Source organism: Engraulis encrasicolus, unplaced genomic scaffold, assembly GCF_034702125.1.
Source record: "Engraulis encrasicolus isolate BLACKSEA-1 unplaced genomic scaffold, IST_EnEncr_1.0 scaffold_812_np1212, whole genome shotgun sequence".
In the NCBI taxonomy this organism is placed as follows: domain Eukaryota; kingdom Metazoa; phylum Chordata; class Actinopteri; order Clupeiformes; family Engraulidae; genus Engraulis; species Engraulis encrasicolus.
This window is the reverse complement of record NW_026946151.1, coordinates 1,342-18,653: the sequence shown is the minus strand read 5'-3', so window position 1 is coordinate 18,653 and position 17,312 is coordinate 1,342. Positions and strand designations below refer to the sequence as shown.

Here is a 17,312-nt window from a genome sequence, read left to right as displayed (position 1 = left end):
AGATGCTTCTTTACCATGGGTTCTGGGGGGAGATTAACCACATAAAATGGCTCGGCGGGCTGCATGTCGTCCCCGGTCCTGAGTTTGCCCACCTCTGTAGGAGGTACATGGAATAAATATAATAACAAATGTATGGAGCATAGTTAGCATTGCAATTAGAGGAAGTGATGGAACATTAGTGAGGGGGTGCTCATTGTGACAAAACAGCTTTAGGGGGTACGCATGACAGAAAAGGTTAAGAAACATTACAATAGCCAATGTGAAGTTAGAAGCTAAAAGGAAAGATTAAAAAACAAAACGTCTCAAAAATGTTAAGTGTCAAGTCACCTGATTTGGTCTGCTTGTACTTCTCCACCTTGCTGGCCAGTGTGATATCGCACTTCTCGAGGATCTGCTGCAGTTCCTCCACATTGTCTTCCGTTAGCATCTGCTGTTTCTCCATCTCTGTCAGGACATCCAGGGCAGTCTAGAAGAGGACAAAGAGGAAATCAGTTGTGTCACAACCACTGGCTCGTTAGTGGCTGTAACATTAAGGGAGACCACACCGATTTGTACATTTTAACAAAAAGAGTCTTTATTTACAACATGTATCAGTGATCAGTAATGTGAATTAACCAAGGAATGTATCAGTAAATGAGTGTTGTCCAAAAGGGTGCAAGTGTGGTGCAAATCCCGGCCGTCGTTGACGTGACCATACGGTCACCAAACGAATGTGCCTGTGGGATGAGAGAGAGAGAGAGAGAACATGCTGATGGGAGGCCTTTTATAGGCCACCCAATCAGCAGCCCTCTGAGATGAACAACCTGTCAGGCCAGCTCCACCTGCAGGTCGGAGGACTTAAGTGCCCGCAAACACTAACCGGCAGAGCCGGGCATGACATCCCCCCCCTTAAAAACAGAGACCCGTGTTAACTGGGTCTCTGAAGCACCATCAAAAAAAAATAAAAAATAAAAACAAAACAAAATGCTACAGTAGCTATACTAGTAACTATACTCCCACTGACGGACCTCCCCTCCACCCCAGACCAACCAGAACCCAAACCATCCCAAACACCCTCCTTCCCCTCCGACCTTCCCTGCACCCAGCAAATCCTGGTACCCGGACAGCGACCTTTAAGGGAAACAGAGAAAAACGCAGGTTAGGAGTGAGTGGAGATGATTAGACCTCCTGGTCCAGAGCCCGAGAGAGCGCATCAGCCATTACATTTTCCACCCCGCGAATATGGCGGATCAACAGGTGGAATGGCTGCAGAAACAGAGCCCAGCGCAGCAGCCGCTGGTTGGTGGATCCTTTAAAGGACTGGAGAAATGTGAGGGGGTTGTGATCAGAGTAGACCACAATTGGATGGAGACCCCCTCCCACATAGACTTCAAAGTGTTGCAATGCCCAAATCAATGCTAATGCTTCCTTTTCGATCACCGAATAATTAAATTGGTATTTGTTGAATTTTTTGGAAAAATAGCAAACCGGTCTGGCTACTCCATCATCATCACCCTGCAGGAGGACCGCACCTGCTCCCACCTGGCTTGCATCCACCTGCAGCTGGAAAGGCTGATCCAGTTTGGGAGCAGCCAGGACCGGAGCTGACGTTAACAAAAGCTTTGCATTCTGGAAAGCCTGCTGACACTCCTCTGACCAAATGAATTTGGCGCCACCCTTCAACAAATTGGTCAGAGGAGATCTGACACTTGGCTCATAACAGTAAATGGACCAGAGTATTTTGCTGTAAATGGTGACCCCGGAATGGGCAGCAAAGCCAAAACTTGATCACCCGGATTGAAAACTCTGATCTTCGCTTTACGGTCATAACGCAGCTTCATTTTCACCTGAGCTTTAGTCAAATGCTCGGTTGCCTCTTTCCATGCAAGCAACAGCCTACGACGAAAACCATCTACATACTCAGTGAAACTGGCGGGAGTGTTCTGCAGATCCAGATTGGCATTTAAAACAGACAGTGAGGTTCGGACTTTGTGGCCAAAGACTAGGTCATTAGGACTAAAGCCAGTGCTTTCTTGAACTACACCACGCGCAGACAACAAGAGCCATGGCAACGCCTCCTCCCAATCCCTCCGCATCTCAACACAGTAAGCGCGCAAGAGAGACTTCAACGTGGCATGCCAGCGCTCCAATGCCCCCTGACTCTGTGCGTGATAAGCGCTGCTCAAATTGTGTTTCACCTGCATCGACTTCAACGCTGCAGCAAATGTTCTGGAGGTAAAGTTAGACCCTCTGTCGCTCTGAATTACCTTTGGAATGCCAAAGACAGAAATGAATTGAGACAAACACTTCAATATTGATCTTGTGGTAATTGTTCTCAAGGCATACGCTGCAGGATAACGAGTGGCCTGGCACATAATGGTAAAGAGGTACACACAACCAGATTTCGAAGGGGGTAGTGGCCCTACACAATCAATAATGAGATGCTCAAATGGTGTGCCAACAGACGGAATAGGTTGAAGTGGTGCAGGTTTAATGGGAGTACTCTGTTTCGCAACCTGGCAAACATGACATGCTTTGACAAATCTAGATACATGGCGTTTCATCCGTGGCCAGTAAAAATGTTCCAAAAGACGTCGGTAGGTTTTCTTAACTCCAAAATGCCCAGACTCTGCTCCATGGGCTGTTCTCAAAATCAAATCACGGTATTTGTCAGGTACCATCACTTGAATCACCTGACCTGCCACTTCAGGATCAACACCTGGCAACCACGTATGCAGCAAAACGCCATTCTGAATGAAGTAACCCATCGTTGGATCAGTAGAAGCTAAAGCAAAATATTTCTCAAAGCTCTGATCATTCTTTTGTGCCTCAATTAAATCTGGACATGATAGAGGTTCAGGCAGCTCAGGAACAAAAATAGGCGCAGACTTGGATACATCCGAGGATTGCGCCTGCACGCGAGACATGGCCCTAGTCACAGCGCAAGCAGTAAACACTTCTGGGAATTCTTGACAACACGCGTCTGGCTCCTCTACAGATAGCGGTACAGGTGTAACAACTGGAGGCGGAGAAACTAAACACCCACCCAAATTGTTCCCCAGGATTACATGGATATCCTGCATAGGCAGAGACGGTCTCACAGCAATAGTCACCTCCCCATTCACAAATCCTGAATTCAAGTGAATTTTGTGCAACGGTACAGAAAATGACTGCATGCCTATTCCTCTAATCAAAACACACTTCCCAGTGTCAGATGCTGTGGAAAATGGCAAAACTGCTCCAGAAATGAAACTCTCAGATGCCCCAGTGTCTCTTAAGATTTTAACTGGAACTTTTTGTGTCTCTCCAACCAATGACACCCAGCCATCACTAATGAATGGAGCGAAATCAGATGCAGCTGACTCTGATTGCGTCTGCTCGTCTGCCACAGATGCGCAATCTTCAATCACTTGCTCACAATCAACTTCCAAACGAGGTAACGGGGTTAGATCAGAGACGCCAAAATCAACTGGATGCACAACAGAAACACACCCAGCTGCCTTGGCATTAGATTTACGGCCTTTCAATAGCGGGCAGTCCTTTTTCCAATGTCCCTCCTGCAAACAGTAATGACATTTATCCGTCGGACTTGGGCGAGATTTGCTACTTCCATTGTCAAATTTAGGAACATTACTGGAATTGCCATAATTGGATCGATTTGAACTACGACCATAACGAGGAGGAGAACGCTGTGGAGGAGAACGAGCAGGATCATAACGCTGGTGGCTATTAGGCCTATACCGTGGAGGACTGCTGTAAGGCATACGTTTATGCGTCAACACAAAAGTATCAGCAAGCGAGGCCGCTTCCTCCACTGACTTTGCCTTTTGCTCATTAATGTAGGTAGCAATTCGATCTGGTACAATGTTCTTAAACTGCTCCAAAATCAACAAATCACGCAAGTCTTCGTAAGTTGAGACAGACTCAGAAGTAAGCCACCGGTTAAAATAAGTACTCAACTCTCTTGCCACTTCAGCATGAGTCTGATTATCACGTTTACGCCAGTTTCTGAAACGTTGTCTGTAAGCTTCTGGATTCAGTTCATAACATTTCAAGACCGCTTTTTTCACCTCAGCATACTTGTGCCTATCAACAGATGTTAATGCCAAGTATGCCTCCCGTGCGCGTCCTACTAGTACAGTTTGCAAAAGCACCGTTCTATCCTCTTCACTCCACTTTTTATCAGAGGCCATTTGTTCAAACAGCGAGAAAAATACGTCTGGATCACGTTCATCAAACTTTGGCACGTACTTAACCATGCTATCCATACTTGACCCGGACAGATTTCCACTAATCTTACCTTCTGACATTAGTTTCAAACGATCCTGTTCAACTTTAATTTTCTCAAGCTGCACTGTAAGGTCCATTTCACCTTTTTTCAAATCCACTTCTTTTTGAAATTTAAGTTTCTCCATATCTGCTTGCTGTTGCAACTCCCGTTCCAATTTGATTCTTTCCACATCCGCTCGCTGCTGCAATTCTCGTTCCAATTTAATTTTATCCAAATCTGCTTGCTGTTGCAATTTACGCTTTTCCAGTTCAAACAGACGTTCTTTCTCCTTAGCCTGTTGCGCCCACTCAAATTCAAGTGCCTTCATCTCTCTTTGTTGCTCAAACGTCAATGTGCCTACCCTCTCTGACTGCATAGGCTCTGACATACCCTTCACATGAGAGTCACCACCTTTTCCTGAAGGCAAAATGCCCTGCTGACACAAAAACTCCTGAATGGAGTCACGCAAGGCCCCCTTCTTACCAGTTTTAATGGCTGACGACAATTCCATGTCATACTTTTCTGCCAATTGCAACAATTGTTCCTTGTTAAGGGCATACAACAATTTATCAGATGGTGCTTCCACAAAAGCCTCCATCCTGCTCAACCCAGGCCGTCAGTACCAATCTGGCTACTGTACCAAACCAAAAATGAAACTACTGAAAAAACAAACCAAAACTAGCTCTAATTACGCTAGGCTCTCTCTCCCCAACCAATCCAACCAAGTCTCTAAAACATTACAGTTATGTTAACACAGCAAACTAACCTCGGAGCATCCCCCTAAACATTTCCCCCCCACTAGACTAATCTATTTTCACACAGAGCCCGAGGACGAGGATCATTTACTCACCAATACCTGTGGAGACGTACCATCCCGACCAAGCCGATTCAGCCGTTTCTCCAAGGCGGTGCCCTCGCCCAGGCTCTGTGACAGCAGGAACCTAGAACCCGTACTAGATGGGGATAAAGGCAGCAGCTCCTCAGAGGTTGAATGCCATGCTACAAACTGCAATGAAACTAAACCAAGATGGCTGGAACAAACAAATCAATTGTTCACCTACTCTTGCACGGTCCAACAAAAATCCAAAAGCACAAATCAGTATAGGCCTCCCCAATTAACTAACTGATAACAGGCCCCAACTGACTATCAGCAGTTCACAATTAGTAACTCAGCTCTACTCACCTTCCTACGCTCCAAAAGCCAGTAGAAGGAATACTTGTAGCCAAATACTAAATACAAAGAGCTCTACGCACCTTCCTACGCTGCCATAGCCAGTAGAAGGAATTACCATAGCCTAAAGTTACTACCAAAGATCGGATGAGCCCCCATATGTCACAACCACTGGCTCGTTAGTGGCTGTAACATTAAGGGAGACCACACCGATTTGTACATTTTAACAAAAAGAGTCTTTATTTACAACATGTATCAGTGATCAGTAATGTGAATTAACCAAGGAATGTATCAGTAAATGAGTGTTGTCCAAAAGGGTGCAAGTGTGGTGCAAATCCCGGCCGTCGTTGACGTGACCATACGGTCACCAAACGAATGTGCCTGTGGGATGAGAGAGAGAGAGAGAGAACATGCTGATGGGAGGCCTTTTATAGGCCACCCAATCAGCAGCCCTCTGAGATGAACAACCTGTCAGGCCAGCTCCACCTGCAGGTCGGAGGACTTAAGTGCCCGCAAACACTAACCGGCAGAGCCGGGCATGACAGTTGTCATCTGTGATTCTCAGTCATTAAAGGGCAGGCTCAAAAGATAAGCTGTAAGAGACTTCCACAACTACTTTCTGTTTTTTTAATTATTCTCTCTTTTTTTAGGATTTTCTCGCCTTTCTTTGGGCAGGACTGATTAAGAGGAAATAGGAAAGTAATGAGAGAGAGAGAGAGAGAGACGGGTGGATCGGGAAATGACCTCAGGCCGAAATCGAACCCGGGTTTCCGGCATTTCAGTCAGGGCCCTAGACGACTGAAACGCCGGACCCCACGGCCGACCCCCAAAAAGACTACTTTTTGTCGTTTTAATTCTGAGGCAAAGCCAACCATCCTTTTTTTCCCGATAAAGGGCAAAACATTGCGTGGTAGAAAAATAATACAATTATGGATAGTAAAAGGGAAGACATTGCACTCACTGCTGAGACTACTTTTTGAGATAAAAGTACAGAACATCTGGTGTAGCACAGATGTCGTTCTTAGTTATGTCATGTGTTTTCAGTGCAGTAGACTAGACTAACGTTCGACAAGTGTCTTCAGTGATAACTAACTAATAAATTTACCAACTAATAAAGGGCAAAACATAGATTTAAAAAGTTCAAAGATCCATGCACAGCTTAGGTGGTGGTAAACGCAGGAGCATGCAATACTTCAAGAGGAAAAAAAGTTTACGTTTAAGTTTGAAATGTGTTGCTCTCAAAGGGCAAAACATATTGTATAACAAAAAATAAAAATAATACGGATAGTAAAAACAAAGAGGGTACACTCACCGCTGAGGCTTCTACTTTCCCTCGAGGCAGATTCACTAGAAACTTCATGGAGGCCAGTTTTTCACTCGTCATATCTTCAGCTATGTCGAACAGCATCTTCCTGTACAATGGCAAAGAATGCTGAGACGTTAAAAATAGAAACACTGAAATGCACTGTAGGTGTTGTAACCTTAAAATAGCTCTTCCATTGTCGACTCCGAAGTTCTTGAAGCAACTTGAAGCAGGTTAACAGAAACTTCTGGAAGGGACATACATGTCATGCTCTGCAGCTGCACAAAGTTAATTGAATGGAGTGAACCATCTCTCTGTATGAGAGACTATTCACTTGAAACATAAGTAGGCATAAGAGGAAAACTTGTATGTCTTTTTTTCCGAAACAAAGTAAGTTGTGTTCAGTTACAAACTAACAAACTAACTAACAACTAACAAACAGTTGTGTATGTTCAATACAGTACATGGCACAATCAAGTACAATAAACTTTTAGAACGGGGCCAAAATCATAATCGGGAAGGAATTCATGGGACGAACACAATTTTTATTTTTCAACGTGTGCGTGCATGCACCATTTATGAGATGTTCAGGACTTGAGAGAAAAGGATGTGTTGTGACCCTACAGTGCCCTGTGGAGTATTACTTAACAAACACATTACATTGCATTATGCTTATCTGATGCTTTTATCCAAAGTGACTTAGTTATTTTACAAGTATTGGTTTAAGTCCCTGGAGCAATGTGGGGTTAGGTGCCCTGCTCAATGGCACATCAGCCATGGATGGAGGTGGAGGGAGAGGTAAGGATGAGATTCAAACCTGCAACCCTCTGATCTGAAGACCCCCTCCCTTACCATTAGGCCACAGATGCCCCTGCCCATGTGCAGAGAAAAATTGGGCGGTTTTTGCAATGACGTTAGTAGTACATGTGTTGTTTATAAACAAGATGATGCATTTGGCAATGCAAATAGACACTAAATGAAAAGAGTCTTATTTCAATTCATCAAGTGTCCTGTCCATTCTCACATCCTCAAGCACATTTGCATATCTGTAAATACCAACAAAACCCACCTGTACGTTGATAAGTGGGGATTACTCTGCACAGCGGTCTCCACCTGCTGCCGGCTCTTCTTAAAACGGCGGAGCAGGTCAAAGCGATTGATGGTGTAGAGCAGCTCCTCCAGAAAGCTCATGTCGTCCATCTTCCCTTGCTCGCTCAGCCGTTTAAAGAGGACCTGGGCGTCAATCACCGTCTCCAGGGGTTTCCTGCCTATGACATCACTGCAGAGGAACTTGAGCGACTTGACCTCTGCCGAGTCTAACTCCTGGTCGATCTCCAACAGAAGCTTCAGATTGTCCTCCATGATTGGGGAGACTGTTGGTGTCCAGGAGGATGCTTGCAGGGAAGCCACCCGCTCGCTGCAGGTGTGGTGCGGAGATTTCTCCCCCTCTTTGGATATTGTTGTGTTGATTCACTCACTCACTGATTGAATAAAATAAATAAATAAACATTTTGACCTCAAAAAGCACAAAACAAGTCACACATAGCCTAGACCAGGGGTTCCCAAAGGTTACCATGACAAGGCCCCCCCATACTCTGGTAGATTAGAGCCCAGTCGCTATTTTTTTCTGTGCACCCCACCATCGGCTAGTATATGGGTCAGTGCCCCACATATATGAAAAAATAACGTAATGTTAAGATATGCAGAGTAGATTATAATATTACAGTTCTTAACTACAAGTAATAGTGTTTAGCTTATTTTTGGAGTAGTTCTTCAATGTACTCACTTATTTCTACTTTTTTTCCTTCCAACCTGCCGTGTCCCCCCTAGCACCTTATCGCGGTCCACGGCCCCCACTTTGAAAACCACAGACCTAGACTAGGCCCTAGAGTAGCATTTCTCAAAAGGGGCTCTACAGCCCCAAGGGCGTTGAGAGCAAGACAGGTTTGGGGGATGTTGGGAAGGCCCTTTCAAAGTCACATCATCCTTGACAGCTGTCTAATAATCATACAGCATAATCACAGATGATAATCATTTTTTATATTTTCATACTCTTTATTATCATGCTGTTGTTGGGAGGCAATGCTCATACTGAGCAATGAGCAATGCTCATGCTATGCTCATACTGAGATCTGAAGGGCATTTCTTCAACAAGAAAGAATTTATTTTATGTTCACAGTCACAATTGTCAAACAACTAAGGCCTAAAAGAACATACTTCATGCCCAGTCAGTCTCATTTGAAATCATATCAGAAAATGTAACCTAGTACCCCTAGGCTACTCTCACATAATAATAACAACAACAACAACAACAATAGGCCTAACAAAATGGCAACAGCAAGCCGTCTGGCTCTGCCATCCAGTCGCTCTAGGTACTCCCAGTCAAGATTGTTCTCCGTTGTGGTACCCAAGTGGTGGAACAGTCTCCCAGAGGCAGCAAGAAGCACATCTCTTGCAGCCTTCAAGAAACAACTAAAGACATTCCTCTTTCGAGAGAATCTACTAGACTAATGCTTGAACTGGCCTTGCCCCAGGGCAGACTCCTGACATGATGTTTAGTTTAGTTTGTGAGTGTGTGTTTGTGTGTGTGTACTCGTTATTTAAAAAAAAAAAAAACTAACCCCTCTTTGCAATTGCACATGTTGTTCTGTATATCTCCTGTGCACTTTGTATTTGCTTGTGATGTTGGCTTCATTATGTCCTCTTTTGAAAGTCGCTTTGTTTATAAAGCGTCTGCCAAATGCAATGTAATGTAATGATGCAAGGAACAACTGACACATTCACAACCCTCAGGCTGCACACACCTAGTAAGTTGATAGCGAATCGATAGGGTGGTATGTAAAGTCAAAAACAGTTTCAATTTACAGCATGATCATTTTTAATTTCGATTTAGCTGATAGGCTACTACAAAAACACGTCGAGACATGTCTCTCGGTTACTTTTGTGAACTGACAATTCTACTACAAAGTCGCAACAAGTGAAAATGTAACACTGAACGCAACAAGATGTCACATTACATAGGCCTATCCTTTACAAAACATTAACAGAAATGCGAAAAGGTATGGAAAGTTATCCACAAAGATAGGCGATGAAGTTGTTGTGACTCGACTTTTGACTTTCATTCATCAAAACAAACAATCCCACAGGTTTTTCCAGGAAAGTCGTTCAAAATACTTTAAAACACTTACCTTTTCTCTTTTTAGAGAAAAACGATTTTGCTCAGCAACGCAGTTAAGCCTAATCCCTTATCGACTGTTCACTTGGGCTTATCGTCATCCAACAAACAGCAAAACTTCTTGCTTTCAGTTTCTCTACGCCTCGCGGAAGAACTACTGTGATCGTGACGTCATGGACTGCCTCGTGGACTGTTAGCAAAAGTGACACATTCCTTCAAAAAAGGAGCAGTCTGGGCCTTCCAGTTGTATTGGTTTATGGGACTGTAAGAGTTACTATTTACAAAGAATCAACAAGAGTCCATGTTCTACAGACTCCCACTGCAGGTCATCTGTGGCTTGTTTTGTAACTTGTCCTGTCTTCATATAAATATATTCTACTTCTTTTTATTATTTGAAAACATTTATCTTTATTGTACTTTTATTTCTATTTTATTTTTGCATTTTAATTACTCTCCTTTTGTTAATTCACTGAAGCTTTGTTTTACTTTCCCTACTGTTATGTATTTGTTTTGATTGTAAAGTGTCCTTGGGTATTTTGAAAGGCGCTCAAAAATAAAATGTATTATTATTATTATTATTATTATTATTATATAACATAGTGTTTCTGAACGGGGGCAGTACAGCCCCCCAGGGGACGTTGGAGAGCTCTAGGGGGGCATTGAGAAGCATAGGCCTACAGCTGAGAGGGGGCGGTACTTAGTTGCCATTGGGGTCATTAGTCCATATCATTTTGTAATACTAAGGGGGGCGTTGCCAGTCTTATGATGAAGTCAAGGGGGCATTGGGAGGCTTATAATTAGGTCAAGGGGGCGTTTGTTCAAAAAAGGTTGAGAACCACTCATATAACAGATCATGTAAATAAACATAAAGAAAGTGTTAAATGCAATAGGCCAACTTTTTCACTCCCAGCACTTCATTTATTAAATATTTAATGTTATACATAATGTCGGTAGCAGATTCATACAATTGCAAACAGCTTCATTACCACAATTCTTTTTTTTTTGTCCTGACTATGTTAGGGATCTGGTATTTTTGAAGGTGTCTCCCGGTGGGCGCTGAGAAGAGAAAGGGGCAAAGTAGTCCCTGGCGAAAGTGAAGATGTCCCGAGGTTTCCTCAACAATAGGAACTGCAGGAAGTCGGCTAGAAGGGCCCTCAGCTCCGGGTGGTGCCTCACGTAGGACATGTGGTCCGCCTTCAGCTCCTCCTGTGGGGGAAAGACAGAGTGTGCTGAGAGGGAGGACAAGGCACCAGACATCAGAATCTGTGGTGTTCGCAACATGACCTAATGGTTGGGTCGGTTAGGCAGTCAAACTGGATTGATAAAGTAAAACACCCAACATGTATTCCTTCTGCCTCTCTGCTTTCAAGACGTGCAGTCTCTCACTATGTGTCTAACTAACTAACTAACTACAGGTAACTTATCTACCCAAGATGAGATGGATGAGTGGATTAGTTGGACTTTCATTTTCTGAACCCAGGATGTCCTCCCTGGTTATATTTGGGTCAATGACATTTTAGTAGTAGGTAGCACAAGTCAGGGTGGTGCAACATTAGTTATTACCACTATTGTAAAGATCAGTGGTTCTTAACCTGGGGTGCGGGCACCCCCTGGGGGTGCGCCAGAGATTCCAGGGGGTGCGCAGAATTTTGTTTGTGTTGAGGTTGTGACCAAAATTATGCTTGCAAACACTATAGTTAGGTCAAATTAAGACCAAATTAGAACATGTTATGGTCCCCATTTTAAGCCATTAAGGTATTGATTAATGTCTCAAGCAAGAATCATTGTAATTAATCACTTAAAACATTTTTTAGTGCATGTACACGTGCAGAGGTTTGTGTTGGGGGTGCGCGGCTTGTCTTCGGCACAGGAAAGGGGGTGCGTTAAGTAAAAAAGGTTAAGAACCACTGATATAGATTGTTTTGTTTAGATTAATCTAAGAAGCATATACATTGCAGTACATTAATTATCAAATACTAATTAATTTATGGGCATAAGCTGTGGTTGTACCACCTGACATCTGAGCCCCCCCACCCAGCGCCCAAAAAAATCTGTCATTGATCCATTTACCTTTCGATCCAGAAATTTGGAGTAGAGTTGCATGTCATCCTCCCACTCCAGAGGCCTCTTTTCAAACACAGGCTTGTCATCCTCATTGTCTGCAACGAAAGATTTAGGTGCTCGTTACACATATGTGGATATTTTTAAATACAGATACTGTTATGTCTGTTTACGTGTAAACATGATATGTGATTAAAAAATAGAAACGCCATTATAGGTGGTGGGCCCAGTCTCATATCTTGTCAGTTCGTTGGTGTTAACGAGTGGCAACTTTATTTTTGCTTATATAACCCCCTGACAACCCATTAATCAATATTTTGGCTGTTGCCATCCTCAAAACTTGCACATTGATTTATAAAAATGACAACAAAAACTAGCCGATCGAGTGACGTCACATCAATGCAAAGTCAACGAGGCAGAATACAGCTAGCGCGTGCATGCTACCCGGAACCGTCAGATTTCATGGCAAAAAGTGACAAGTTGGGGGGTAAGTGGGCTCACTTGTTGTGTACATGCAAAAAAAAAAAAATCTCAAACTTTCAGGAGTGCTCTTTTTCGCTGTTAGTGTTCGACTGTCTGGCCATTATTGGGCAACGAGAGATAAATGTCAAAAAGATGACAGGTCTGTTCCCTCAAAGCAATAGAGCAATGAGGTGACGGGGGTAGATCAATTCGCCTAAAAACTACGTGTCAGTAAAGAAATGCAAGCTGTGTTATTTTTTCCAGTAACAGGAAAATGGTCAGGAATGAAATGCCTACGTTGTTTCAATGATTAGGTGAATTATCTGCCTATGAAAAAAGCCTGATATGCGGATAAATATTCCCTTTTCAACTTTGAGGGGCGGAGACTTCCCATTGACTGTGCATTATGTGACGTCACCCCCAGTCTTTTTTATTTTCGTTATTTTTTAAGGTCAACGTGCAACTTTTCAGCGTGGCAACAGCCAGAATATTGCTTTACATATTGTCAGGAGATCATATTAGAAAAATCAAGTTGCCACTCGAAAGTGAGAACGACACTCATTTTCTAAAGGAGCTACGAAATCTAGCCCACCGTCTATTATGACAGGTTTAACCCCCTAAATGGGATATATTTGAAAGTAGAGTTCTGAAATGCATATTGTAAAACCATGTAAACTATGTAAAACTATGTATAAGTGTAAACTACTAATGTTTTCAAAAACATTCACATATGTGTAAACAGTGAAGTTTTGCAAGTGCATAAGAACTATAAGCAATAATAAATAGATTGTATTTGTAAAATCTGGGCCTGCACTGCACATTCTCATTGTTTGCAAAGGCAAATGCAGAATGTACACATATATATATATATATATATATATATATATATAAAAAACGTATTTGAAAAATCTGTACCTCCAGTTACATGTTCAGGCAGCTTGAGTAGTTTCATCATCACAGGCGAGCCCACCTGAATTCTGCTGGCCAAATGCCTGCATGTGGAAGCGCAGTGTTAGGGCAAAGCAAAGGGCATCTGTGCTTGACACATTTCAACCATGATATGACATCAAATAATGAGGCAATATAGCCATGACAGATACTGTTATATTGTTTATTCTATGTTAAAAATAAAACCACAAAGGAAAGGGAAATGCTGAATGAAACGAGGAACTAATAAAGCCAAGTAGTTAACGACAATATTATTATTAATACAAAACATAGAAGGTAGAGTATCAAAAAATAGGTACAGCATACATGAATAACACAGAAGCGTAATGCAGAAAAAATACCGTTGGTAAAGAAGGAGGATTCAAAACCGTTGTAAAGAAACATGCAGCACTGAACGCATCCAGCAATAAAAACAACAGGTATTAGATGCATTTATCTCATTTATCTAGTAATCCCTTGTGAGGGAGGGCAATTATATAAATTCGATTCAATAAGCTGCAACTAGTGCAGTAACTTAGGAGTATGTGAAGGAGAAAAAAAATCATAGTCTTGACGTGGCATCTTACCCATCTCGTAGGAAGTAGCACTGCCACATTGCAGGAATGTCATCCACTGTATCGACGATCCTCTCAATGCCAAACACCTCCACCGTCTCATTCCCAACCACCTGCTTCTTCTCCCCCAGTTCCCTCTGCATAGACACAGCACACAGCTTCAGCTTGATTGCACGTGTGTGTGTTTGCGTGTGTGTGTGTGTGTGTGTGTGTTTTGTTAATATCTGTATCAGTATGTTTAGTTTGAACATTGTGAATGTGTATTTACTGTTGGTGTATGTGTATTTATTGTTGATGTTGCCACAGAATTAAACAGTAAAACATTTTATTGAAAAAAAATCTTGACCTGCTGGTTGTTACTTTTGCACTCACATAGGTGGAGAGACTGATCTGGGTCTCAGCATCGAACGAGAGAAACTTCATGCAGTCTGGAAAGTTCTTCCGTCGGGCCAGAACACGAAGTAGAAGCAAGTTGGCGGCCTCGGACACAAACCCACACAGAGATTCCAAGGGAAATGTGGACGTCTGTTCCCGTACTTCCTGAAAGAAAAGAACATGAGAGGAAGAGAGAGAGAGATTCAAAAGGGCAAGACAGGGAGACCACTAAGGGCCTCCGCACACCGGCTCCAACAAGTTCGATTACATTGTTGTCAATACAACCCCGCACACCGGTGCTGATGTTCGCAGACATTTGCCGATGTCGGCAAGCGATTAGAGACGGAGCCGCCCATTGACTATCCATGTTCGTGTGAAATTGGGTTTGGGGGTCCGAATTGTGTTGGAAGCGAAAGTGCTCCGCAGTGCTGTTGTAGCCAATGTGCGGAGGCCCTTACACCCTATATGACTGATTGGTAGGCATGTGCATACGGTATGAAGAACACAACATGCAGCATGTGTGTAAGAGTCAGAGAAAGAGAGAGAAAGATGCAGTGTGTGTGTGTGTGTGTGTGTGTGTGTGTGTGTGTTTGTTTGTTTACCTCAGCCTCTCGCGTGACCTTATACACAACCAGCTGCCCATCTTGTTGCACCATATGAGACTTTCTGTCCAGGTTATGTCCTTGGAGCTGGGGAGTATTAAAGTAGTAAATTATTATTTATTTTAAGTATTAAGTGTTACATTTACATTAAAAACCACTTTAATTTATGAATGAAATGTTAATAAGTCTGTGAGAAAACAGGTTGGCGATGTATAAGCAGAATACCTTCACATACTCATGATGGTGCTGTTCCAGAGTTTCAAATGAAGGGGTAACATACCCTGCCAAGTAAAGAAAGAAAGAAAGAAAGAAAAAAAGAAAAAAGAAAGAAAGAAAGAAAGAAAGAAAAAAAGAAAAAAGAAAGAACGCAAGTTGTTTGAGTGTGTAGGGTTTTTTGCACCTATTAAGTAGACTACCACACACACCTGTAATTGAGGTCCCACACGGTATGTCGTCAATGGCGCCATGGCTTTTGGCATGGATGAGATAGCACAGCTGGCTATTATGGACTGTCTTTTGGACATCAATGCAGAGCTCCCCCAGTTCCTTGCCAGTGTCTGACACGGTCACCAGGGTGTCCCGAAACAAGCACTGCTTCAGTTCATCAAACTCTGTTCAAAGGGGAGTTTCACAATGTGACAAAACATTCTTATATTGTCAAGAATGGTTTAAATGTAGGTTCAACATAGTCATCTTTTTAACAAATAATTACTGAAATTGTTTTCTGTGGCCTAAGGCTTGGTGTGGGTCTCATTGCTCAAAGCTACTTGTGCGTTGGTCACTCATGCACGCAAAATCAAGTTGCCAAAAACAGATGGTGAGCAGTGTCCAAATCCAAAAATAGAATATAATTCAGCCATCTTTTGCAGCAAAAAAAAACACAAACAAAAAAAAAACAAAACAAAAAAAACACTTTGACCCTGTTTTGTGTCATACATACTCACCGATTTTGTCAATAAACTCACGTGCCTCACATGAGGATTTCAACGATTCTGTTTCTGTCAGTCCCTGGGAAGAATCATCCTCCATGACTGTTTTGCTGAAGGAGAAAAATAACAGTAGAATAGGCCCACATGTCCTCGTAGTTGGTAATGCAATTCCCTCCAGTTAGACGAAGAAAAAAAACTTTTTCCGTAGAGTTCAATACGACGAAAACAATGTCATAATGGCCCAAAATGTTGTGTCTAGGCTGTGCCAGTGGTGGTGTCATAAAGTAACAACCCAGGTACCACATGCTATGAAGCGTGAAGTAGGCCTATCGATTCTGCATTAACGTGAAATCTACCTCCCTTTGATTGCCAATGGCCTACCCTGTTACTGTTTTGAAGTCTTGTACAAACGTATGAAACATCGCCTACCGTGCAGTTTTCGCTGGACACCTTAAGTGCACATTTTTTATTCGGATACAGGCTTGGCTGCCGCTTACTGTCTTGCAGACAAAGTGGTAGCTTGATGCTGGCTAACAACAAACTCCCAACATCCTAGTTGCCTTGGCAACAGCTCGAGGCAGACCACAGCGCCCCTACATGGCGCTCCATGACCTAAGGCCCATTGATTGTAACAGACTAACTAGACCAGCGGTGCTCAAACTTTTCCAGACCGAGAACCACTTTGATCCCCGAAAAATCTTCAGGGACCAACTGTCAACTGAATTGACAGTTGACAAGTGTTAATGTGACACTCAGAGGCGGAGCTATAGGGGGGGCGAGCAGGGCACTTGCCCCTGGGCCCAGGGCCCTCCCGTATTGGAGGGGCCCTACTGTGAGCTTGGCAAGCTGTATAGGGGGCCCTACAAGTGTCTTGCCCTGGGGCCCTGTGTGCAATTGTTCCGCCACTGGTGACACTGCTAATTTCGATGCAGATCACTTACTTTTTATTCACATTACAAGTCGGTCTTAAGGTGAAAATAAGACTTCAGCTATGTTTAGCTTTGTAATTATATTACAAATATAACCTTGGAAAAGTAGAAATCCTCTCGCGGACCACCTGTACTCTGTCGCGGACCACCAGTGGTCCCCGGACCACACTTTGAGAATCACTGAACTAGACAGACAAAAGGTTAAGTTTTTAAATTATACATTTCACATAGGCAAATATCCCCAAGAAAACTCCACATTCAGACACAGCAGATTGTAGGAGAAATAGGGATACTTTATTGTTAAAACACATAAATATAAATATAAGTGCCTCTGGTACCTTTATTAGTCCATAATAATAATAATAATAATAATAAAAAAAACCAAGTGTTGATTTTAACAGTTTTGTTGCAAATGTGAGGTAAGGAGTTTAAAGTTCAAAATGTAATGAAATGCTTCACACCAGCAGGGTGAGGTAATCCAGAACCCGTGAACCTGTACACATTTTTTTTTTTAATCAGTGCAAAACAAACTTGTTTTAAAGAAAAGAAATAAC

At 42.8% G+C, this 17,312-nt stretch overlaps 2 protein-coding genes across 2 annotated transcripts; both read right to left on the bottom strand.

Annotated features, from left to right (window-relative positions):
• Positions 1 to 14: 14 nt before the first annotated feature.
• On the bottom strand, positions 15 to 10,064 carry LOC134444886 (caspase-8-like; the record flags this gene model as incomplete). The annotated part of the gene is made up of 5 exons (XM_063194067.1): positions 9,912 to 10,064; positions 7,793 to 8,204; positions 6,733 to 6,832; positions 328 to 466; positions 15 to 94 (listed from the first exon to the last, which is right to left on the bottom strand). Coding segments are annotated over exons 2-5 (612 nt in total), but the record flags the coding sequence as incomplete, so codon positions are not given.
• Positions 10,065 to 10,794: 730 nt separating this feature from the next.
• LOC134444885 (ciliogenesis-associated TTC17-interacting protein-like) lies at positions 10,795 to 16,383 on the bottom strand. Its single transcript, XM_063194066.1, has 10 exons — positions 16,259 to 16,383; positions 15,845 to 15,939; positions 15,326 to 15,511; positions 15,126 to 15,181; positions 14,901 to 14,987; positions 14,296 to 14,463; positions 13,936 to 14,060; positions 13,337 to 13,413; positions 11,969 to 12,057; positions 10,795 to 11,104 (listed from the first exon to the last, which is right to left on the bottom strand). The coding sequence occupies exons 2-10, from the start codon at positions 15,927 to 15,929 to the stop codon at positions 10,910 to 10,912; spliced, it is 1,068 nt and encodes a 355-aa protein (XP_063050136.1). The 5' UTR covers positions 15,930 to 15,939; positions 16,259 to 16,383; the 3' UTR covers positions 10,795 to 10,909.
• Between the last annotated feature and the right edge of the window lie 929 nt (positions 16,384 to 17,312).